Source organism: Eurytemora carolleeae, unplaced genomic scaffold (assembly GCF_000591075.1).
Source record: "Eurytemora carolleeae unplaced genomic scaffold, Eaff_2.0 scaffold17, whole genome shotgun sequence".
NCBI classification, from domain to species: domain Eukaryota; kingdom Metazoa; phylum Arthropoda; class Copepoda; order Calanoida; family Temoridae; genus Eurytemora; species Eurytemora carolleeae.
In genome coordinates this window covers 526,213-551,565 of record NW_019396047.1, presented here as the reverse complement: position 1 = coordinate 551,565, position 25,353 = coordinate 526,213, and the positions used below count along the sequence as shown (strand labels likewise).

Genomic DNA, 25,353 nt, shown 5'->3' with positions numbered 1-25,353 from the left:
TAATTTCCATATTGTGCAGATTAAGTACCGGTTCAGTGTAATTTGGAAAAAATGAGTAGATCAGATTCGTAAAAATGGCTTTTCCTCTGCATGGTATTTTAGTGTTGACAACTTGGCCTATCGACCTGGTATTCCAACCTAGGAACTTTTTGTAACCTAATAATATCACCAACTTACAAGTTATTTTTTTTTGGCAAGACAAGAATGTAGTTTCGGGTTTTCTATGAACGCTATATGAAAGTCCTTTTTAATGAGGTTTTAAAATGTCGTCGTTAAAGATCATTTGTCTTTCTAATCTACAGTTTCTGAGGTTTATACTTGTAGTTAAAGTCGGTCCTAAATCTTCGGTTTCATAGTTAAATAGATTAGGTTCATGATTTTAAAATTGTCAGCATCGTAAGAACATGGTTTGTCAAGGTCAACCCCCCGTTTTATTTAAAATAAACTGTATGTTCTTTAAACTTGTTGAATTAGACTTGAACTTTCTTGTGAGTTTTAACTCCATTTTAACTGCTGAAAACTAAGTTTAAACACCTACTACCCTCCGCAAACCCCTCATATCCAAACACATTTTAACAAGGCCAATAAAAAAGTCATTTATACAGAATCCTTAGAGATACTAGGCTGTTATCGCTTTCATTGTGTTTCAGAAAGTAAAAGTCGCGGATTTTCATGTTAAATTTATGGATTTTTAAAAATCGTAAAAATCGGGGAGATTGGATGCGAACAAATGTATAATCCAATTTCATATATAGAAGAATGATATATTAACACTTTTCATAAACCAGTCCCTAGAGAGGAATAAGAATGCCAAAATGCCAATACATATAAAGATAAAATATGTGGTTTAGTTCTTTATATTATGTTCAAAATGTTTTATTCAGGGTTACCCACAAAGGATGAGCATTTAATAATGACATGCATTAAAACATATTTTAAATGACTATAAATGTAGCGAACTAAGTTTTGGTAAATTTTAAAACTGATTAATACCTGTTATTTCTGAAGTAGTTCAGTCTTTGCGGGTAATTCTGTATATAAAAATACATTTATAACTCTGGAATAGGAAGTCGACTTTCAGACTCAAGAATATGAGGCACAGCAAAAGTGCAGTGTAAACAGACTTATTTCACTTAAAAAGTGATTTAATAACTTACTAGTAAATCTATTTGCTTTGTAACAACATCAAATGCACTTCAGTATTGCTTTAATGTCGTCTTCCTATTCTACAGTTTTCTGGTGATTACTGTATTAAATCCTGTTGATAGTTTAGATGTTGATAAAAGTTTAGTTTATTGTAGAATTTCGTCTAATTTGAACAATTTTTAAACAGTTAAGTTTCTGGTCTAGCAACTCTTTTTCTTTCAATCTTCGCTCTTCGTCAAATGAAACCTCCTCCTCCTGGAAAAATAAAGTTTAATAAAGTGAGAAATTAATTTAATTTTGATAAATATTTCGGAACATACTTGTACAATGTACATATTCATGTACGTGTTCATAAGAATTCCGGACCTAAACAAATTCGAGTTCATAATATAACAATCTTATACGAAATTCCGCTATTATGTTATTTGTCTTTATGGATTCCGGAACATACCGATATTTTAACTTTAGGTTCCGGAAATGGTAGCAAATCTTATTTGATTTATTTATTCAAGAAAGAATTTTTTTGACCGAGTATCTTCTGTTCTGCATTGTATTTCTTTGCTTTGGGAAAACAGTTGTGTTTCCTTTGTGCATTTTCTGAATAATTCAATTGTTTTTAATGCATCTAGTTATTTAAATATTTACAAAAAGGGATTGTTCACTTTTTTTAAATACGGTGTCATGGTAAAAACTATTGATTGAATAATTATGATATTTTATTGCAAAACAGATCAAAACAAAAACAAAAGAAGATTTGTATAATACTTATTATGAATATACATTACTGCTTTAAAGGCCTCTCTTTTATTGTGTTAATTTTAGTTTTTAAATTTTGATTTCCATGCCACAATCTTCGTACATGATTAAAACTTTTCATTTTGAATATTTTCCTGTTTTCATTCCAGGATTCCAGGATTCCAGGATTCCAGGATTCCAGGATTCCAGGATTCCAGGATTCCAGGATTTCCAAAATGAAAATGTGAAGATCGAATATTTCTAGAGGAAATTTTTGTTTATTTCGACCGACCATAAAACTTGCCTGGGCTCATTCTTTTCTTGTAAAAAATAAGAATTACAATCAATTTAAAGCAAGTATGAGTAGTTATCAGGCGCGTAGTGGAGGTTTTGCCTAGGGGGTACAATTTTGGCACGCGAAGTGCGCCGAATTTTTTTTTGTACACCCCCCTAAAAACCGGTATTAAGAAAAAAAAAAGTTTAAAATCTACATTAATCTACCTGAAGGCTGACTATTAGTCATCAGACCATAATTACCAATCATTTTAAATGAAACCCCGCGAAAAAAAATATTGTAAATAAGATTAAGGTACAAGAAAGAATTTTAGAAATAATCATAAAATGGACAAATTGTGACATTGATCAGCTCATGAACAAAAATATATATTAACATATCATATTAATACGTTATAAATATTACATGAATAAAATAGAAACCTTCCGACAATAATTGCCTCCTTACTGAAACTCTTAAAACCTGAACAGTCCCTTTCACCTGAAAAACTGCTTTGTTGCATGATAGTTGGCCCTTAGTTCGCATCGGCCTGAAATAAATCTAGTTTTACAAGGAAAATATATATTTTCTTCTTTTGTTGGAAGAAAAAAAAATAAAAAAGAGGTAATAATAGAATAAGACAAGAGTAAAGTTGGATTTGAAATGAAAGCATAAATGAAAGTGATTTGAAATGAAAGCATAAAGGAAGGGGGGGGGGAGTTAAATCTGGATTTGAAATGAATTGTAAACGGATGTTGTAAGAATTGTCACGATTGTGTGTGCTCTGTTCTTCCTATTTTCCAATAAAAGATTTGTTTTCAAAATTCTCCACAATTGAAAAACTAAAACAAAAATTCCACAATATGTTAATATAAAGAATATACACCCGAGATTATTAACGCAAAAGCATATTTTCGTGCTAACATTAAAAAACTGATGGAAAAGTGTAAATCGTTTAAATTGAAATAAAAAGGACTTGAACACTTTAGTTTTCTAATCATTATATCTTTGCAACCTCATGTTCTAAACCTATAAAATATTACATTAACCCCAGTTTGTTTTTAATCTTCCTGATAGAAACAATCTCAAGAACTGACGAGGGTCAACCCAGACCGAAATATATTTTCAATAAATGTGGAACTAACATCTACTTTTTTTAACAAGAGGTTTGGTCCATCACCATCATCGAATTTTAAACATACATTAACTTTGACTGATTGATCTTGCAGAATTTATACTTTGTAATACTAATATCAACGGTCTACAAAAACAGTTTCCAATGGATTAGAAACTTCAGTTCCTTAATGATAAAAAAAAAATCATTCCGGTCCAATTCAAATAAATAAAAGATTGGGCCGGTGGGGGGGNGTAATTTTGTGAAATTGAGGTTAAGAACTTTCTATTGAAATAAGGATTGCACTGGTGTACAACCAAATGATAAGGATTCAACCTTAACTGCAACTTGATATCCATATTATGGATTATATTTCCTAATACGGTTGAAGATAGGGATTAAAAATGAATTATTGGATTGTGGAATAACTGCAGTATCAATACTGCACTGTGATTTTGCATTTTAATATTGAATAGAAAACAACTAGCTGGCTATTCCGCCTCATTTAGAAAAATAACAATTTATTTCTAAAGTCGAACCTTTAAAATATAACTTTAGTGAAAAATGGAAAAATTCGTTTTTTAGGAAAAAAGTAGAAAACGTGTCAGGAGCTCAACGTTTTTATCTTTGTACTAAGAATGTTTTAATTATTATCATTTAAAAAAATTCGGAGATAAATTTTTTTTTCTAAGGGCATTTGGCAGCCTAAAATCGTAACTCGTAACTTCAATCGTAGATCCATGACCTTTGTTTTCTATGTTTTTAAAACTGGGAAGTACAAGCTCTAACTTTGTCAGCTTAATATTATGAAACTTTCAGTCAACAACCTGATGTTGAAGCAAAGGAAGATAACCCCATGTTTTACCCTCATATCTTGGTTTGCAAGTGGGAAATGTATTTCTGGAAGGAATAAAAACAAAATCTTTGTATAAAACGCGAATTTTGTACTGCATGCATCGTAATAAACTTTGCATGCATCGTAATAAACTTTGCATGCATCGTAATAAACTTTGAGTCTGAGGAGTTTTGAGATTTCTTGTTATTTCTTCCAGAGATAGCAGTGCACTTTTTTTGTTACCGTACCAGTAAAGAAATTGGGTCTTTGCAATAGTCACAAACTTAAATTTTCTAATTCCTATATCTTTGCAATCTGATGGTCTGAAACTTTAATACTTCAAACGCAGAACTGATAGTTTGAAATATCTAAGGTCTAAGACATTGGGGTTCAAATATAAAGGGAATAGAAAATCAGAGTTTGTGGCAAAGGCTCAATTTCTTTATTGTAATGAAAATATTCCATTAAAATAGCGACCCTCCCACATCATCATCATCATCTTAAGTTTAAGTTTTCTACAAAATTTATATTTTTTTTAATATTTTAAACTTATAGTTTTCAATTGACCTAAGGTTGTAATGCAAGGAAAGTTAATTGCAGCTGCGTATACTCTGCGTACATATTGAAACCAGTTCTCTCTGGGCGGAATTTGTAAACAAGAATTTTGATAATTATTATAATTCACATAATAGTTTCCTTTGACAAGAATATTTCATTGATTTTTCGTGTGAAAGATGGATCCCATGTCAGGGTTCGACATCCGTCTTGTGTTTACATTACCGCCCAGTGACAGTACACTGCAGTTCAAAAGATGCGTACACCTCTGAAATAACTGTCTTGCATTAAATCCTTGAATTTACCTAAGAAGTGCTGAATCTGATAAGCGTGAACTTATTTTAGGTTTTTTCGATTTCTTGGCTTTTTTCTTTTCACCATTCTTCTTCTCAGAGAACTCCATGGGAGGATCAGAACTGAACAAATAACGTATATACTGAACACGTTAAAGGAATTGTTCATATTTGGGTATAGCTTGCTGTTGGTATCAATTGTTGAACACAAATTGAAATTTCATGCAGTGTTATTAGTTAACTAAAAAAAGTATTGGAGCTAATTTTTTACACGAGTTTTAAATTTAATTTTAGAGACCTTTTCCACGCTAGAAGGAAAAGAAATAAAATTTGATACATTAATCTCCTATATCATATTACATCTATATACATAAAGTAGTAATCTCTGTTTGTTTGTTTGTATGGCCATATCTTATTAGCCCCATGACCGATTTGCCTCAAATATTGACAGACTTTAGTAGGTTGACGTATATAGGGAAGCTAAACTTATAGTCAACCTACTAAATTTTGAATGTTTAAACCAATTTAATAACGAAATTGTTGTTCCAACGAGTTTCCCTTTCAAAATATTTCGGTACACCGGTCAAGAGATTCATGAGTAATGATCAAAGATAATATATATATAGATATGCAGGCAGGTATAAATTTTGAGGTCTTAAGAAAAGGTGCAAACAGCACCATCTCTGTCGTACGCATGGCATTTTATCCTCTGGATTGTTGCTAATTTATCACTTTGTTTATGCGTGATAACCCTAAATGCGCACTATAGTATCAACAATGTATACTGCATATTGTACTTAATGAAACAAATTAATCAATGCAAATAAAACTGAGGTAGGAATTTGACTAGACAAAGTTTAAATGTGCAAGTTGTACTGAATGGCATTCGTAAATTAACGCAATTTAAATAAAAATTATGACTAAAAAGTACATCGAATCTAGGACAAAGTCCTAATAGCGGACAGGATCCGGTCGAACAATACATCCCATTCAAGACTATTATGGTCGGTTGCTCCTGGCTCTTCATGGCTCACAACTAGCTCATCACCCCCTTAACCCCAAAAACTCAAAAAAACTCCATTACTTTCCTAAAATGATCATCCTAGGTTTGGTGCGCTCAAAACTTCAATTTGATTGGTATATAAAAAAGAAATGAGCCAGCCCCAGTCCATTATTCCCTTTGATAGCCTTAGTTTAATTTTTTTAAATAATTCAAATTTGCCATGAAATTACCCAAATAAGTAAACCGTCCCTTTAAACTTCTGTTTTTTAAACTTTCCAAATTCATAGAAAATTCTGCAAACAAATGCAGGAAGGAACTGTTAATCTTTTCTTTGTTATTATGCAATAAAGTTAGCCCAATTCTTGCTGGGGGGGGGGGGGTTAGGTTACCACCCTCCCCTTGACATTTTTGGAGACTATAAAAGTATTGGTCTGAGGCTCTTCAAACTTTTTGAGTTTTCTAACTAACACATGCCCATCACTTTTGGCTCAAAGTGGGGATTTTATACCTACTGCCTGAGTCTTCAGGCATATTGCCTGAATGCCTTATCTTACCTTTACCCGACTAAATCTATATTTAGACCTACCTATATCTTAATTGCATATTGTGGTACCAATTAAAAAATCTAATTTTATTTAAATATCTCATAAAAACCGTTTGATTAAATAGATATCACTTATTTAACAAATATAAAATAATTTCCAAAGGTTTGTCAATATTTCTGTTTGTCTATTATATCTTTACTAAGCACAACTGATCATAACATAAACAAAACGCGTACTTTTTGTTTGTGTTACCTTGAAATTTAATTTTATTGGTCAAACAGGTCCAGATAGCAACACTTGAACTATACAGGATGCAATACGCGTACTGTATGTTTATATAACACGAATGCGTATTTCCTACAGATGGCAGCAAGGGGAGAAAGGAATGTAGAAAGTAATCAATTTGCTATAGATGTCTCTCCTTGCACCTTCTCTCAGAGGTTCAAAAATTAGTTGTCTGCTACAAGCAATTTAGGAAGGAGGTTTCTACCTGCCTGCATATCTATATATATATTATCTTTGGTAATGATCGGATACACAAAGGTTACTACTTTATAACCGGGACGGGTCCAATTTCTAATCTAAACCGAAGTGGACATTTTTTCCGATAACTTAAATAATCTTAATCTTAATTGTAAAAAAACAGCTGACTTGTAGAAGATTCAAAAGGAATATCTGAAAACTTTCAACCAAAAAAAAATACGGATCAGCTTGCTTGTTGAAGGGGCTCCGCTAACAATTTACAACAGTTCTGAGGCCGTTCCTTTTATCATTACATTGGTCGACCACATGACGCCTTTGGTTGTATGAATTATCTATCAGTTTAGCGTGAGGCATCTGGCGGCCAAACTATCCTCCTCCAAAGTACGACCAATGTTTGTTCATACATTTTTAAAGAGAGAACGGGCTCTGATCTATCTCTAAAAATATCCAGTATAGTTGACAGGGGCGTAGTCAGGAAATTGTCCAGGGGGAGCTTAAATTTTTTTCTTTCTAGGGGGGGCTCAGCACCCGTCGGGCCCCCCAAACACCTGAAAAAAGGGACATTCAGAATAGCTGCAGCTCAAAATTTCCAATCTGATGGTGTTAACAAAAACCTTTGTATAAAGGATATAAAGACAAAGCCAACATTCCTATGAGACCGTGATTAAAGTCATAAAACTTAAGAATCTAATAGTCGCCTTCTTATTCCACAGTTTTATGAGTCTCAGTGTAGAAAAATAAAAGTGAATTTTCTTTACCCTTGATACTATTGGTGTTTTTGTTCTTTCTAATTCCGATTCTAATTGTTCTTGACTAAATATTTGTTTCAGGGAAACTATTCTGAGAAAAAAGAAAACAGCTGTTTGCAAACTAAATAGTAATAAGAAAGTAATGAAAACTAGCTTTTCTTTCGTTTCTTAAAGGGACTGTATACGTAATTTTAAGGGAATCTCGATTAATAGAGTGCCATGTTAGATTCACAGGCCGGTACCCTGAAACCTTTGTCTGACTGCAGGAATGCATGAGATACCCGTCAACTTAAACAAATTGATTATTTTTAACTGTGGTTTCTTTACGAAGTGACTTGCCATTTTCTGCTGTACAGACAATGGAGGAAATTGCTAGAATTAAACACTTTTCAAGCTAGAAAAACGACGATATCTTTAACATCATTGATCAGATAAAGGTTTAGAGACTGGTTCATTTCAAGTACCGGGCCGACTTTCAAACGGCTAGAGCAAGCTGTATACAAAACAATTACAGACCATGTAAGGCAAACCTGGACGGTACGCCAAATGAATGATCCCCTTCTAGTTACATGTATGTGTAACGGGGTACCGTTGTGAATCCGGTATGACCTTTTTTTCTCATTTTTTCAGGAATGTCAATTAAACTTAAAAGAAATGTTGTAAACCAATTTATTTTCTCCTGAATACCCTCGACCTCTTTTTCCTCGTCTTCCACTTAATTCTTAATATTTCTTCAATTTTAATTTTCTAATTATTTTCCTCCAACTTCGTTTTTTTGAAATATTTCTTTTATGAATAAAAATCAGTAGTTATTTAGAGGTGGTTTTCAGAAATGGAGTTTCTTGGTCCCAGTCTAAATTTTGTTTTCTAAAAATGTGGTATGATGACAGTACTAAAAGGTTTGATAGATTTTCGCACATTGCTTTGAAACTATAACACTGGATTTACAGAACTTATGGAGTTTCTTTAGATTTGCTTTATTTGATGGTGAGATATATCCTCTTGATATATATATATTTATTAAAAGTTGTAATTTTTTTGTTAGGTTAGGAACCCCTTTACCGATTTACATCAAATTTTGATTGGGGAAATCGTTAGAACTACGTAAATGCTTTGTAAAAAAATTATTTTCAAGGCAAAGAGAAGTTCCCAAAATAGTTCGTTAGTGTATGTACACTGTACACTGTACAGGGTTACCTACAAAGGATGAGGATTTTAAAGTTGAATTAGGTCCTTTCTTTAAATCAAGTCTTTCAATAGAATAATAAATAATTTGAAGAAAGAAACAGTTTGGAGAACCATAAATAATGACTAAATAATTTTCGTAAATTTGTCTCATCTTAGACATGTATAGTATTGGTAATAAGGCAACAAATCTGATGTAATGTAATAAGTGCTTTTAAATGTAAAAATATCTCTATATTAATATGTCTAATCTTATTTGATTTATCTGTCCTGTACTTTCTCTAATATTATAGTGCATCCTCTCTCACACGTGTTCCACGTTTCTCCTGTCCAATATGTTTTTCCTGTCCGACGTTTCTCTAGTCCCATGTTTTTTTTTTCTGTCATCCGTTTCTTCTGACCCACGTTGTCCTGTCCCATGTTTCTCCTGCACCCAGTGTCTTGTTTCTCTTGTCCTGTGATTCTCCTGTCCGACATTTCTTCTGTACCCCGTTTCTCCTGTACTACGTTTCTTCTGACCCACGTTTCTCCTGTCCCATCTGTTTCTCCTGCACCTTGTGTCTGTTTCTCTTGTCCAACGTTTCTCCAGTCCCATGTTTCTTCTGTACCATCTCTCTCCATTCCCATGTTTCTTCTGTCCCCCGTTTTTTCTGACCCACGTTTCTCCTGTCCCCCGATTCCCATGTCCTACATTACGTCTGTTCCCAGGTTTGTATTTTTCTACGTTTCTCCCATCCCATGTTTGTCCTAGTACCTAATACCTTGTAGGATGTGTGAATAATGGATAAACTTAAGCTTATAATTAAAATGGATGTAGTAACAGGGTACATATTTCAAGAACTCCCCCCCCCCCTCGGATTTTTTATACTTTTGGATAATAATGAACAAATTGGTCTCTATAAACGAAAATTTAACCTGAATGAAACCCTCCTGTTCGACAAAGTTTTTACAAAATTTTCTTTTTTCATCGCTGATTTATTCAATTTAAATTCATCTTCTATAATGTATTCTTCTTCTTTCTCACTTTCTTCCCCTACTTTTTCTTCCCTATTTTCGGCCATTTCTTTTTTACAAGTAGTTGTTACGATGATGTAAAAAAAACGATTATTTGGTGTCCATTTTTCAATCAAATTTGTCTGCAAAAGAAAGAATATTTTAAAGACATATCTTATGAACTTGATAAGAAAAGAAACTTATTATTACTGGCCACAAAATCATGTTGTCTTTCATATTAGAAACTTTGACTATTTGATCAAGCAGAATTCATAATTTTGAATATCAAAGATCTACCACATAAAGTTGCAAAGATATAAGGAATAGAAAAATAGTAATTAATTTGTAATGTGCTCTATACCGTAAGTGGACATAAGATAATTTAAATCAAAAATGGTGATATCTGCCGCTGGTCTAACTTTGACTGAGACTGAAGTAAAAACAAGAGGATATCACGGAACCTTAGAACAACACTCAAACTAGAGTTATCATAATACCTTTCTCTCTCATAGAACCTTGCTCCCTTCTGGAAACCCCGTCCCTCATAGTACCTTGCTCCCTCATAGCTAACCTTTCTTCTTCATAAAACCTTCCTTCCCATAGAACCCTACACCCTCATAGGACTCATGGACATTGCTCCCTCATAGCTAACCTTTCTTCTTCATAGAACCTTCCTTCCCATAGAACCCTACACCCTCATAGAACCTTGCACCCACATAGCGAACCTTGCTCCATCATAGAACCTTCCTTCCCATAGAACCCTGCACCCTCAGAGAACCTTGATTCCTCATAGAAACTCACTCCAACGATTATTGAACATTTCTCCCACATCATACTTTGTTCCCTTAAAAACTAATTTCGTCAACGAACATTACTCCCTCAAAGAAACTTACTCCGCCATAGAACCTTATTCCTTAGAACTTATTCCGTCATAGACATGGCCTTCTCATAGAAACTTATTCCGTCAAAGGAATTTGCTAGCTTCAAAGGAACTTATTCAGTCACAGCATCTTGTTCCACCATAGAAAGATATTTCCCCCCTCGAGACTTATTTCGCCATAAAACTTAACTTCCTTTTAACCATTCCGACATAAAACCTTCAATTATTAACAAAGAAGAAAAATATTCTAATTGTTTGGATAAAAAAAATTATATAATATATCAATGAGCTGGATTCGACTTCACATCTGAATGCGAACGAAATTATATAAAGAGGATGCATCAAAATGGAATTTAGAAAATAAAATGAAAAATAGAAAAAGAAGCCTGTAAGTAAACTCTCATCACTGTAGATACATACATACAACTAAATGAATATTAAATTGCACTAAGTTTATTAAAGAATCTGCTATTTTGGCACGTATAACATAATTTATCAGGGAAAATGGGAATTATTGATTTTTATCACTATTTCTCATAAGCAGTACATACACTGTGCAACGTACATGGTACACCCTTAGGGTGTAGTGTCGCTATGAAATCAAATACAGGGAGATTTTTTATTTAGTTTTTTTATCTGCAGAGACTTTTTTCATTTCAGAATTAAACTGGTTACAGTAAGGATTTTATATGTTCAGGTGAATATTGTTCTACGAGCACTCATACATTTTATTCTTCACTGTTTAGTAAAGTTATAAAATCTATACCCGCTCAACAAACAGTTCCTCACTCACTGGTCGGCAATAACAATATTTAATTTTAAAATAAGATAAAAATTCGGGGAACTTTTCGAAATGTGTTTCTTATTTGATTGCAAACATTAATTATTCCTCTATTTACTTTAGTAATAAACTTTTGCGTAAACGAAACCTGTAAATATTTCATTAATAATTTTCCTAAATCACAATGTGTTTTTTTTTATGCTGTAACTTTAAGCTTGATTCCGTAACATATAACAATGGTAGTTTTTATAGCAGAGATCAAAGAGAAAACTTCTTAAATTTTTACCCGAGCCTTTTTTTTAGGGGTTTTGTAAGTTTTATTAAAAAAAATCATATCACTGATAATTTGATATTAATGAGCATCTTCAGCTTGTGCTTTAAAAACAAGATACTAAACTGAACATTTAAGGTGCAGTAAAATTCCTTTTAAATAAGATTTTAAATTTGTACCGTACTTGATTAACTTTGATTTAAATGACAGAGGCCAGATTAATTAATTATATAAAAAACAATATTTTATCTGAATACATTAAATTATACATAGAGGTTTACATTATACAAACATTCAAGCGTAAATTGTTATTGTGTACATGATTACAGTACACGGCAGAAGAGTTACTGAGCGACCAAATTTTTGTGTGATTATGGAAATTTAACGCGGAAAGCTAGTCTGCAAAATAAAAGAAAAATGCTCAAGGGATTAATTTAGTTAAGCCGTCTAGAGTAATCTTTTCATGATAAATTTAATATTTTCTCGTCTCATAATTAGGTAAAATTCTTCCATTACAAACGATAGTACGCATGTTATGTGAATAGAAATAAATAGAAGTAAAGAGAAGAGATTGAAACAAGCAAATATTAAAACAGACATTGGATTCTTTTTGTATTTATTAAGGAAGTTTTTCAAAATCCAGGATTTCTAAGAAGAAAATCAGAGAGGAAAAAATAATTGTTCGATTCAAACATTTACTGTTTAATACCTTCCCTACAGAGGCCAAACCTACCTATCTTCTGAAAAAAAAATCAAAAGAGGGGGGAGGGGTGATTTTTCAGGAAAATATACTCCCTGCCCAATATTACTTGAATCTCTTCTGAGTATTAACAGGAATATAGGTAGATACTTCAAGAAGGTAAATGAATCATGCCGTGTACGGCTAGTACAATAGGTATTTCAGTTATTTACTAATGTGTATGGAAGAAAATGAAAGGAATGGCAAGAGGCTAAACAATAAAATGAAATGTGCTAGGACGGGTGAAGTGATCTAGATTCGTTTCTTTCCCGACTAGATTTCCGTATCTTGAGACGTTCTAAATTTATCGTAACAGTTTCACATTCATCCTCGCTTCCCTCGTCACTTACACTCCAGCTGAAATAGCTTACACTGAACGATATTTTTTGCGAGTCATCCAAGTCGTATGATTCGGGACTGGACTCGCAGGCAGAGTTGGAGAGCGTGCTCTCACCCTGCGATCCGCCCCGACCACTCGCATCGTCACCTTTTGGGGATTCGAGGTCCTGCAACGCCGGAAAAACGATTTGAGGGATTTTTCGTGCTTTGCGATTTGATTTCACTTTTATTCGACTCACTGGAGGAGGTTTCTTTCTGGTTCATGTCGCGTTTTTTCTTCTTACGTTTCGACCGTTTCACTTGACTAAAATCACTTCGATGTTCGACAAATTTGTTCGTTGTTGCGGAAGGATCAGATAAACGCCCGTTTCCAGCATTTTTAGCGTCACAGGCAGGGGAACCTCCATCAATAGGGGTTAGTTTGGATCCAGAACCTTTTTCAACAACAGCTGGGGCTTCACAACTTTTACCTGTCCGAGGTTCGGATTTTCTCCCACCAACCGTTTCAACTTGCTTCCGAGCATTAGACTCGGATGCTTTCTTGTTGGGTTTAGAATCCAGGATTCTTTTATCCGAAGATTTAGGTTGCACTATAGTAACATCGCTTTTGGATGGTTCCTCTTTCTTCTCTGAAATAATTACAAAATAAATTCGTCCAGTAACCTCACAAAAAAGGGGAAAACCTAAATCCTTGATCACACAAAATTAATCTTTTTTTAAGAAAAGTATTACCAAATGTTTTCTTGGGGCGGGGGGACCTTTAACAAGTTTCATTTATATTTTCTTAAGGAGTTTGATTTTCACAATATTTTTTATTTTAATCATTGCAACCTGTCTGCGAAGCTTAAGAATATCGCTAATAAACATATTATTACCTATTGGTTCAGTTGTTGCTCCTTTTTTCTTATTATCTTTCCCCGAAGGGGGTTTTGATATTTCATGATCTCTCCAGTTCCAATCTTTGTCTGCTCTATCTCCGCCTTCAGTTTTCTTACTCTCTCCACCACTGTTACTAGACCGGTCGGAGGCAGGACCCGAAGCGGATGCTCTCCAATTCAAGTCAAGATCCGCCCTGTCCTGCCGACCAGTGGCACGCCTACTCCATGTGCTGTGTCTAGATTTGGGCGTGGCAAACTGAGGTTTAGATTGAGATTGTGCTGTGGGGGGAGAAGCTGAAAGAGCGGGTCCCGACGTCCTTGATATTGATCTGGTTCCAACCTCACTATTCGCCGGACTTATAGACATAGCAGAGGCAGGTGTACTCCGGGACAGAGTAGGGGAAGCAGGACGAGCTGGAAGCTCCGGAGAAGATGTTCTCTCCGGTGAGGAAGAACAACAGCTCTCCGAACTCTCCGACGATGAGTCCTCTTTATCTTGAGCTAGGTAGGTTGAAGGTAAGCTCTCCTCAGGGTTTATATGGTGCTCTGGATTAGTTTTCTCCTCTGCTATTGGTGGAACCGGAGACACAGAATCTTCTGAAAAAAATTGAATTATCAAAATTTACTGAACATTTTTCGACTGAAAGGGTTTAATGAAAAAGGAGCTGAAGAAACAAACGAAGACTGAAAGATAAAATACTCCTCAGACTCAATGTATTAAAAGGGTCTGAACAGATAGAAAGTATATTTACCTCGTTCCTCCGGTGTAGAATGAGGAAAGGTTTGTTTGACCCAGGCCCTATAATCCAGCGTAGCCTGGTCAACCTGTATTATCCTTGAGAGTAAGGTGGGGCTAGCAGAGGCGCCACCACGACAAAGCGCGCGGGTCAATTGACCAAACGCGTAGTCAAAAGCTTGTCGCACCTAAAATAAATTATTTTTGTAACTAGTAAAAAAGCTTGAATTTCAATCACTGTCACAAAACTATTATTTTTATTTAAAGGCACTGCTAACTTATTTTCAAGTGATCCTCCATGTAAGGACGGCACCCTTAAAACCTTTATCAAAAATGTCGATTACCTCGTCATTATTCTATGTGTTCAATGGTTTAATTCCTGACAATTCTGATATCATGTTCACATGGCAAACCTTGTAAGGGTACTCTAGTAAATCGGACAATGCCACTGTCGAATTAAGCATTGGCAGTCCACTTAAATATCTTTAACTGGAATATATATCGGTTAAAAATTATCCCATCTTGTGTTTTTTACCTGAAGTGCGCCGTAGCTTGATTTTCCAACATCGTTACCAGCTTGAAGAGGATCCTCAATACAAAGCAGGCTGGGTCGATGACCAGGAGGCATACTATCCTGTAATTAATCAACATGAAGGAAATTAAACAATTTGCTAACAGAATGATTAAAGATAATAACATTAATATTTTATTTAAGGGTTTTAACTTTTTTTTGCGCTCAGATCCGTAACTCACCCCCCAGTTTTCTTTGATATAAATTTGTTTTGTACCAACATTTTAACGAAAGGGTTTATACGTTTTTGTGACAGTTAAAATTGAAAAAAATCAAATTTTCTAGTCAAAAAGATTTTAAAAACTTGTTTGTTTTGCTTTAATTTTGTAGTTTGTTCTTCAATAATGCACTAATAGTGCTAAAAATGACTAATATCTAACCTGTATCTCCTGTTTGGAAACATATTCTCCCTCCCCTGCTACTCGTATCCCTGTGTGCAGGTAGTTGAAGTTACGCCCATACAGCTCGAAGAATTCTAAATAACAAGGTTCTAAATGGTATGCTTCGCGCCACTATTCTTCAAGTAAACTATGCTGCCTTTTTTAATCTGTTACATTTCACATCTTTTCATTTTTAACTGGTACAGTGGATTTTCAATTTAAGGCTATTTTTCATGTATTCAACTGGTCCCTTAATACCTTCCCATGAGGTCATATGGGTACCACAAATTTTATTGGGGCCCGATCGGTAGACGAGTTTTACAAACAGACAACCCGAAAATGTGTATAATTCTAATATTTGGGCCGTCAAAATGAGACTAGTGCACGGAATTTAATTGACATTTACAAAATTAAGAATGAATGTTTCTTTGTTTTAATAAATGTCAATTCATCGATTGTTAGAAAGGATGGACATATATGTTAAATACGGATCCAAATATTCCATAAATTCTTATTCTTAAGTATCAGAGACGACGTGTTTTTTGAACATTAGTTTAATGTTTTAACCCTTAAGAGACTGCATTTGCAGATGCGAATACGATAAAAAATTAGAGATTTAAAACTTGACAGAAGAAAACTGAAGTGTGAGTGTACATTTAATATTTGTGGATCAGGTTCTGCAACCCTTTGTATAGTTTGGTTAAGGTTGGGTCTATCATAAATAGATGAATGAACGTGACTAAGGATTATTGGTTCTTAAACTCAAACATAATCCTCACTGCACAGCGTTACCAAAATCTTGAGTCTGTTAAATAAAAATAAATAAATAGATGAAGTATATAATTTATAAACTGCATTTTGATTCTTAAACATTGTTTCTTTTATCTAAATATCTGCACGATGAGTTTCAAAGTCTGGGTATCATAACTACCAAATAGCTGAACAAACTATGATGGTTCCAACTCCACAATTATTTTGCAATCCTAGCGTGTCATAAATCATAATACAACATAGATTTTATTTCTTTCTTTCCGAGTAAAAATATGCTTTGAACTGAAACAATTAAAAAAAAAATTCTGTTCAGAGGGGGGTTGCTTCACATATAAAAACCAAACATATTTTTGGGGTTAGGTTTTGTTTAGACCAGATCTGGGCCAAGCGCTGAAGAAGGACGCATCCAATACTAGGAGAGCACAAAAATATTAGAAGAGAAATCCTTGTCTTTTTTAAATCATATTTGTGCGCACATAGTTGGGCGTGGTTTAAATCTATTGATAAATATTTTGTTGCTGTATAGTTTGATTATACCAGATCACCAGGCTGTATTCTGCGCATAAACTAGTACCATGAGAAGGCAGGAATACTGTTGTGTAATGTTCTATTGTGAATCAGTGGATCCTATGAGTTAGGGTTTACCGACAAGATGAATCCTGTTCCGAGGATCAGAGTAATTCCTACGTAATATATAATATATTCGTATTTTCTCCATTTTAGACATAATTCTTTTAAGAATTGATATGGGAAAAAATGGCCATATAGCCCATTAAAGTATCTAATCAGAGATAGGGCTGCACTGGCTTAATGTCTTAGCAACTTAAAAAAACCTTTAAATACCTTATTAGAGATACAGCTATTTGTGTTTGCAACTTAAAAATAATCCTTATACCTTCCTAATCAAAGATTGGGCTTAAAAATAGCCTTTAAATATTCCAAAAGAGACATATAATAGAAAAAGAACGAAATTAATGTTAATATCCAAAAATAAAATTATGCACGAGTGTATTTGACCTATAAAACTGGAAAAAACATGATAAATGATGTTTCAGGAATTTCTCGTTTAACGGACCGTTCATTCTTTTGGGCAATTTTACGGTATTAGTCTTACTTTCCAAAGATAGGTATATTCCTAGAGAACGATTTTTGGAAAGTGTCTTAACCTAACCTAACCCTAAATAATAATAAATAAATATTAATTTACTAATTTCGTCATGTACAAAAATAATAGGAGGGACGCGGGGTGCCGGGGGGTCCAAAAATCGTTCACTAGGACAGACCCCAAAGATATCTATGACCGGAGGAAAAGCCGATTTATCGTTTAGAATTCCAACGGAAAGGTATACCTTTGAATAGACACTATTTTAACGTCTTTTCAGTGACTAAAATCTAAAATTATCATATTTCAATGAAATTATGTGGCAGCCATTATATGATAAGATCTACAAACTTTTGATTTTAGAATTAGCAACAAATTAACGTTTTTCATGTTCAAACGCGATATAACAAATTAACAAGTTTATACAAAGACGACTTTCTCTCTCAGACAAACTGGTTCCTAGATTCCAACCTTTCATTTAATAACAGGGACTTCTGAGGAAGTAGAGAAAACGTATCAAACCGTCAAATGTTTAAAGAAGTTATATTTTGAAAATAAAAAATTTAAAAATAATTTTGAAAAACATTAAAGATATCTACAATTGACTATTAGATAGTACAGTTTAATATTTGTAAATTTTAAAATTCGTGACTAAGACAAAATGCATCAAATAGTCAATATGCAAAGGTATTATTCTTTTGCGCTGGAATCCTGAATGATAAATCGGCTTAATCTCAGGCCACAGTTGTCTTTGAAAAGTAAGAAAAATACACCGATGAATAGCTACTGGCTATTTAGTTTACCCTCAAATTATCCAAATAAGTGAACGTTCCCTTTAAAATACATTTCGTTAGGCTGGGTTGAAAAGCAAACTGAGCCGAATGGCAAACAATTTAAAAACATTCAACGATATTTCCCCTCCACAGAAGAATTCATTTCTCAATTATAAGGTAAACGCAGAAGACAGTTTTTAATCTCTCAATGGGAAAAAAGTTTCATCAAGAGCGAAATAACTTTCCACTTAATTTATGTAAATAATCACCCCTCAGTGTTACCTAGTAGTAGAACTCCGAGATTAGCTGAGCTGGAGTAAGCGTCTAGTCTAGGATGAAGTTGAAGGAATGAGACAACCATTAGGATTAAACAGTAGGAGGACAAACCTCCCGTAAACACCTGGAATAGAATCAACATGAACATCAGGATATCCATAAATATCAATTTATTTATTTTATTTGACTTGACTGTTGGTTTGTTTGAATTCAATAAACATCAAAACAGATAAACCAATCTGTTTGTGAATAGGTGAACAAAATATCAAAAAATATTTTCTAAAATTACTAAAATCCATTTGGGAAAATCGGCGAAACTAGAAGAATCCTAGTAATATGAAGTTAGGATACAAGTCAGGAATGATCTATCGTTATTTTTCTTTATTAGAAAATACTGAATATTTTGCAAATGTAGATTATTTTTCTTCCTTAAAGGGACTGTATACGTAGTTTCAGGTAAGTAACCCTCCTTTTTTGTGGAGTGACTCTTCTATTTTGGAAAGTGTTAAATTCTTATAAAGCACTCTTTTCTTGTCTGAGGCTTATATCAGAGTGTCACGTTTATAAGGAAACCATAATTAAGTTAAAAAACCAAATACATCTCATTCATCTAAAGTCTTTAATCAGTCACTGGATGAAAGAGTAAATCGTTGTTAAATAAGCATGCTTCTCTTTTGGAAAGCTACTTGAAAACTCGAGACAGAAACGGAGTAATCTTTAAACAGAACAGGTTTAAAGTGGGAGGAGAAACAGATTAAAAAAAAAACCAGTTTTCTATAAGGAGAATTCCTTAAAAGAAAGTAAGAGTTGAATAGTTCTGCTTTCTCAATGTTTTCACGGTCGAGTTTTCTGGGTCTTCACAAGGCAACAATTCGAAGGAGTAAAAACCTAAACCTTGAATACTTGATTGACATATTAAAACCTACTACGCTGGTATCTAGATCCCGCAATTTAGATTTGGATCCCGGATCTATGAAGTGGCAGCCAACAACTATGTTTTTGATCCCGGATCTGTTAGGCGAGAACTATGGGTTTTTGATCCCGGATCTTTGCCCCCCCCCCCCACCGCCCCAAATCTTTGTTCCCAGATCTAGGGGTTTTGATTATGGATCTGTTGGGCTTTAGTCCCAAATCTATGAGGTTTGATTCCGGATTTAACGGGTTTGATTCTGGATCTAGATAAAGCGATTAGTCTAGTTTCTAATAAGATATTTTCTTGAGATAGTGTTCTAGTACTTATTTAAAAAGTTAATGTTTTATTATCTTTTTAATATCCATTTGTTTTACAAGAATTTTAATATTTTTCAGAAAATATTTTTAATACGAGTTTTCCTATAAAATATCTACAAAGCTTGATGAAAGTTACAAGTGTGAACTTAGTTGCACCTGCTCAAGTTTAATAATAAATTCTATATAAATATTAATGTTTCTTAGAAATGTAAAAATATTGAACAAAAAATGAGGAACAATATTTTTATCCTTTATATCATATACAGGGTGTCCCACGAAACATGACAATAGCAAGACGACTTGAAAGTCGTCTTTGGTATTTGAATTTATTTGTGACATTTAGTCTTCTATCTACTTTAACATGTATGATTCTTGAAACAACTATCACATAATTCTCCTAGCCCTGGCATTTCCAAAAAGTGGTCTGCGTTTTTTGTGCTTTCAATAGTACTGGAGATATAAAGAGTTTGGTTCAGATTTCAATTTTGTTAAATAAAAGCAAAATTGTCGAAATCTGAACGAAATTCTTCATATCTCGGGCAATATTGGAAGCACAAAAAAGGCAGACCACATTTTGGAAATGGCAGGACAAAGGAAATTTTGTGATTATTATCTCTAGAAATTTACTTCTAAAATTAGGTTGAAAAATAAACGCAGCAAATTATATCAAAAATCAAGACGACATTCAGGTCGTCCTGCATACTGTCATGTTTCGTGGGACACCCTGTAGTAAAATTTATTTACACTAGGTTTACAGGGCACTTCTTTCTGGGTAAAATCTTAGCCTTTTATTACTGATCATTCTGCAGACCTTTCGTAGATTTTGAAACAATATCAATTTCGTAGATTTTCTTCTTCTTTATTTGCATATTTACAAATTTTAAGAAATCAAAATGTTTTGAAAATTTTAACTGGCTAAAATACGTTCCTGGGGTCAACGTAATTAACCACAAAAAATTAGGCCTGATCGGTTCAGTCGTAAACCGATAAACAAACAAACACAAACATAAATAAGCAGGAATGAGGATGAACGCACTTTAAATTCATTAAAAAAAATCCTTATATTTTTACCTCGTTGAGATCCCTCTGTATAAGGAACTGTTTGAGGACACAGATGAGTTTAGAGAGCGGAGGAAACCTCTTCTTGTAGAGTTTAACCAATTCAACCGACCTCAACCCGTTCGCCATGTTGAAGCTAACATCAACCCTTACCCTGGATACTCGGTCCGTGATCTTGATTATTGGAACACTCGCCTTATCCAGTACCTTAACAGATTTTAACAATGAAAACTAAAAATGTTGATATTAACTTAATATAAATATTTCAGTAGAATACATTCTTTAGAAACTATTTATGAGGATAAAATAACTTATCCTTAACTTTGAGTCTTTGATCGGACCCAATTTAATTATAACAACTCACATGATCCCAGGAAAGGGTTATAGACGGTTAAAATGTAATATTTTAACTGGAAAATAATGTCGACAGTTGTTGTAAATCAATTTTAACAGAAAAATCGGCGAAATATAAACAAACTACGAAGATCTATTTTATACCTTGATTGTGTCCGGGTCTGCAATATTAGCGTCCAGCAGGGCTTTTTCCAGGGTTCGTAGTGGAAGAGTTTCCCATTTCCCAACCACCACAAGGTCAATATCACTAAAAACACAAAATTTAGAAAGTTTATTTTTATAAGTTTCTATAATTGCTTACCGCAATAAACGCCTCGGAGAAAACAGGGTTTACTAAAAATTGTTCTCTTTTGATTTCTTACCCAATGTTTAAAAGAATAATAATTTTAAATTTAAGTGAAGTCGCCTGATCGGTGCTAGACAGTAGTAGGAGTTCCCATGTTTCAGTGTACGCTGTTCATGTATTGAAATTAAGCTTTGTGTTCATTGAGTTGATTTTCTCTGGTTTTATAAAATATAAAAATGATTTTTCTTTCAGTCAATTTCAGCCTCTTAAATTAAACACGGTTTTAGTTTACGAAGATTTACGTTCAAGGACAGTAGTTTTCTAGTAAAGAACATATATATGAATATATATACGTTTGTATATTGAGTTGGGATTTAGCCAAATTCTACAGGGAGTATCATCACATTTTTATATTAGTTACTAGAGCAGGGAGAAGATGCAGAGAAGTGACCGGGAAATATTCAAGGGATGAGTCAACCCTCCGTCCTAACACGGGTCAAAAAGTGCAAATTTAGAATATTTACAAGAAATATTAATCATTTTTCCTGCTTACTATGAGTTAGTTTGACATGAAACTGTGTAACCAAGATAAAAAGACTATCAAAAACAAACAAATATATTTGAAAAGTCTGGCAAAGATGTATTGACTCAATTTTTTTTATCAATGCAAAACATGTCTTTGACGCTCAATGTCTTTTATCAATCAGTTTGTTGACATTTTCCTTTCCTTTTCATTTTAAATATTAAAAATAGGAAAATGTTTTCAAAAGAATTTTTATTCTAAGTTGCAACTATAAATTCATCAGGTTTTTATGACCAAAAGTTTCAATAGTTATTGAGAAAACCAAAGTTTTTAATTTCTAATAATCAACAAAAAAACTTGCTATTCTCATGTCTTGCGAAAAATTAACTCTAGAGAAGCTACGAGGACAGATAGTCATAACATAAATTCCTCCAGTAAATAACTGATTTTATGTAGTAGTGCAGCTGAGAATTGTCTGTATTTTGAGAATATAGGACTGCCAGCTTATATAGTTACCAGTTTCTTATGCATTGCACTTATACAACAACCAAGATTTTGCATTTAATTTTACAGAGCAGGCGCTGATTTAAATTCATTTTAGAACTTTGGATAGTACTATTAACCAGTAAAAAAATATATATAGATCAAACTAATTTTATAAATACCAATCAATGGGTGTTTCTTGATGTTAAAAGGGCAAACCGAAGATTGATCAATGTGCGAGTTTGAAACCTCCTCTGCCTTTCTCCAACCGTTTCAATTCCAACTAAAGAACTGCGTCGTTACGCAGAACCTCCGAAAATATGATGAATTACGCACTTTAGACGTACATGAAAACGTACTTGAGCCTCCGGTTCATCGACACTAATGAAAATAAAGAAAACATTCACACAATGTTGTATCCAAGAATATAATATCTAATATCTGGAAGCATAAAACGGCTAAGATGTCGCACTCGCAGTAATTACACATAGTTAACCCCCCACCAAAAAAAAATAGAAAACATCATTTCGACCTGTCAAATGTTTTCTTATCTATAAAAAGTTGTTTTTTTTGGACCATCTTGATCTCTGAATCTTAATCCTTTTCCCCGAGACAATTTAAGCAGTTGATTCAAGAAGCACGGAACCTCTCAGGGCCTGGTTTTCTAGGCTGCGCCACTTCAGCCCCAAACATAACTGTGCCTTGCTTTACACAGTGACCTTGGCATTCAAGCAGGGCTACCTCTAGTACACGTTTTAACACAGAGAAAGGGCAAGAGTTCTTTTAAAAAGTGAGCACTAAACCGCAAGAAAACAATTTAGGTTAATTTTCAAATTTGATTAAGATGGAATATATGAGATGTTTATTAAATAGGATCTAGGTGGGATCCAAAATACGTATTTCCCTAATAGTTATATAAAATAAAGCAGAAACTGAGCAGGTTTTTGTCGTTCAGATTCAAATGAACAATGAAATTTTCAGGGGGGGGGGGACCTTCCCCCTACACCCCCCTTGGACAAGCTTATGAAATTTAAAAAATCCAGTTAATATTAATTCAACAACTTGCCAGGTTAGGACACCGAAGAATAAAACAAAGGAATTACAAACAATCTTTGACATTTTGTATTCAAAGGAAACATGTTCCAGGTTCTAGAAGTATTCAAAGGAAACATGTTCTAGGTTCTAGACGTATTCAAAGGAAACATGTTCCAGGTTCTTGACGTATAGAGGAAACATGTTCCAGGTTCTTGACATATAGAGAGGAGACATGTTCCAGGTTCTAGCCGTATAGAGAGGAAACATGTTCCAGGTTCTTGACGTATAGAGAGGAAACATGTTCCAGGTTCTAGACGTATTCAAAGGAAACATGTTCCAGGTTCTAGACGTATGCAGAGGAAACATGTTCCAGGTACTAGACGTATACAGAGGAAAAATGTTCCAGGTTCTAGACGTTAACACTATACAGACCAAATACAGGAAATAACAAACAATGACTTGACAAAAAAAAACTAGCTGCGTAACAATTAAGGAAATTGATGACAGTATTGATTTGCAACATATTCAAGCTAAAGCATTAAAAACTTTTTTTATCTGGAAGAATAGTAAAGAATATTCCTGTTTACTATAATCAATTATCTATATTTTATCCTACTAACATGTGGTTAAAAGCTAGCATTTTTTCTATTATGGAAAAAAGCCTTTCGTCGTTGAATGGTTCATCTTAATACTCAAACAATCCAATTTAGGAAAGATTAAAATTAAATTAAATGCGATTTAAAAATAAATATATTATTAGTATAGAACAGATATAGTATTAATTATTATTAAAAAAAATAATTTTAAAAACCTGGAATCAAATAATAAAAAAACATTTCATTCAAGAAATAAATAAAGTCACAGAAACAAGCTGTTTTCCACTTTATAATACAGAATCTTTCTAGTTTATTAGAAGTTAGTTGGTACTGACGTGATTTGAACTTATATAGAACAACGAATTCTACAACAAGTGGGTTCCTAGGTATGCTTTCTTGAATATATATTCTCATTCTAATTTTTGAAGAAGACTGAACAGGTTTTAAACAAAGAAGTTTACGCAGAAACAAAAACCAGATGAGCTAGGATTTTTCTACGATTTTCCTGGTTTTTATTACAAAGGCGGGGTGTGGTGCTATTCCTTCGTTTCGATCGCTAAACAGTCTGGTGGCGCAATTAAAGGTTTTGTAATTGAAGAGGAGAGGGGGAAAAGGGAAAATGGGGTGGTGGTGCGGGTCTTACCTCCCCCCTTGTCTCGCCTGTTTGAGGAATCATTAATTTTCCTACAACAAAAAATACTCAAAGATTGATATTTCAATTTTTAATCATAAAAAGGCTTTTTAAAAGCATGAAATGATTTTTCTTAATTGTTTGCTTAGCTCTCCATGCTGGCATTTATTCAGAAAGCTGAGCTCCAGGTTAGCGTAAGTATGAGGAAACTCATTTAAGACCTATGAGACGTTTTTACGGTAAATATATGTTCAGCAAGAGCACAAATTTAATCTTTAAAATCCTCGTAGATAAAATCCTCATTTTTGAAGGATGATTTTGAGAATCGGTTTTAAATAATTTTTTCACCCAAATGGATGAATTTCAATGTCGAATTTGTGCTTGAACTCATTAATTATACATCATTAAAACGTTTTTATTTGTTTCAAGTTAATCCTAAAAAATGTCTTCACAATACTACATTCTCACTTAAACTATCATATATTGCCGGTGTCACCCTTTATATAAAAAAGTACACTGAAGGAAACATGTGAATAAAAATTACCCTTTTTTGAAATTTAAATAGAAAAATTACCATCCATCATATATTAAAAAATATTTAATAAGAAAGGCATCACCAAGTTATATTTCATCAGATTCTTTCAGCTATGTGCGCAATTCCATGCACCCCAACCCTGACAGGTAATGATGATGGTTCAGAAATAAAATTTACGCCGTAAAATAATGCGTAGAAACTACCCCCCCCCCCC

At 33.6% G+C, this 25,353-nt stretch overlaps 2 protein-coding genes across 13 annotated transcripts in view; both read right to left on the bottom strand.

Moving 5' to 3' along the window:
* Window positions 1–1,268: 1,268 nt before the first annotated feature.
* On the bottom strand, window positions 1,269–10,049 carry LOC111703194 (uncharacterized). Its single transcript, XM_023475073.1, has 4 exons — window positions 9,833–10,049; window positions 4,965–5,075; window positions 2,657–2,705; window positions 1,269–1,401 (listed from the first exon to the last, which is right to left on the bottom strand). Exons 1-4 carry the CDS (start codon window positions 9,976–9,978, stop codon window positions 1,288–1,290), a joined length of 420 nt encoding a protein of 139 aa, XP_023330841.1. The 5' UTR covers window positions 9,979–10,049; the 3' UTR covers window positions 1,269–1,287.
* A 1,178-nt stretch (window positions 10,050–11,227) lies between these two features.
* The window catches only part of LOC111702754 (non-canonical poly(A) RNA polymerase PAPD5), an 18,994-nt gene continuing 4,868 nt past the window's right edge, over window positions 11,228–25,353 (bottom strand). For 2 of the 12 annotated variants that reach the window (XM_023474538.1, XM_023474563.1), the window contains exons 4-11: window positions 21,195–21,297; window positions 20,709–20,903; window positions 18,414–18,531; window positions 15,486–15,580; window positions 15,070–15,168; window positions 14,551–14,722; window positions 13,796–14,395; window positions 12,027–13,549 (exon numbers count right to left, since the gene is read on the bottom strand). In XM_023474538.1, coding sequence (XP_023330306.1) covers window positions 13,065–13,549; window positions 13,796–14,395; window positions 14,551–14,722; window positions 15,070–15,168; window positions 15,486–15,580; window positions 18,414–18,531; window positions 20,709–20,903; window positions 21,195–21,297 — 1,867 coding nt within the window. In that variant the 3' untranslated portion in view covers window positions 12,027–13,064. Of the gene's footprint in view, window positions 11,500–12,026; window positions 13,550–13,795; window positions 14,396–14,550; window positions 14,723–15,069; window positions 15,169–15,485; window positions 15,581–18,413; window positions 18,532–20,708; window positions 20,904–21,194; window positions 21,298–25,353 lie in introns of those variants that run through there. The other 10 variants (XR_002765479.1, XR_002765485.1, XR_002765490.1 and 7 more) reach the window with 10 other exon arrangements.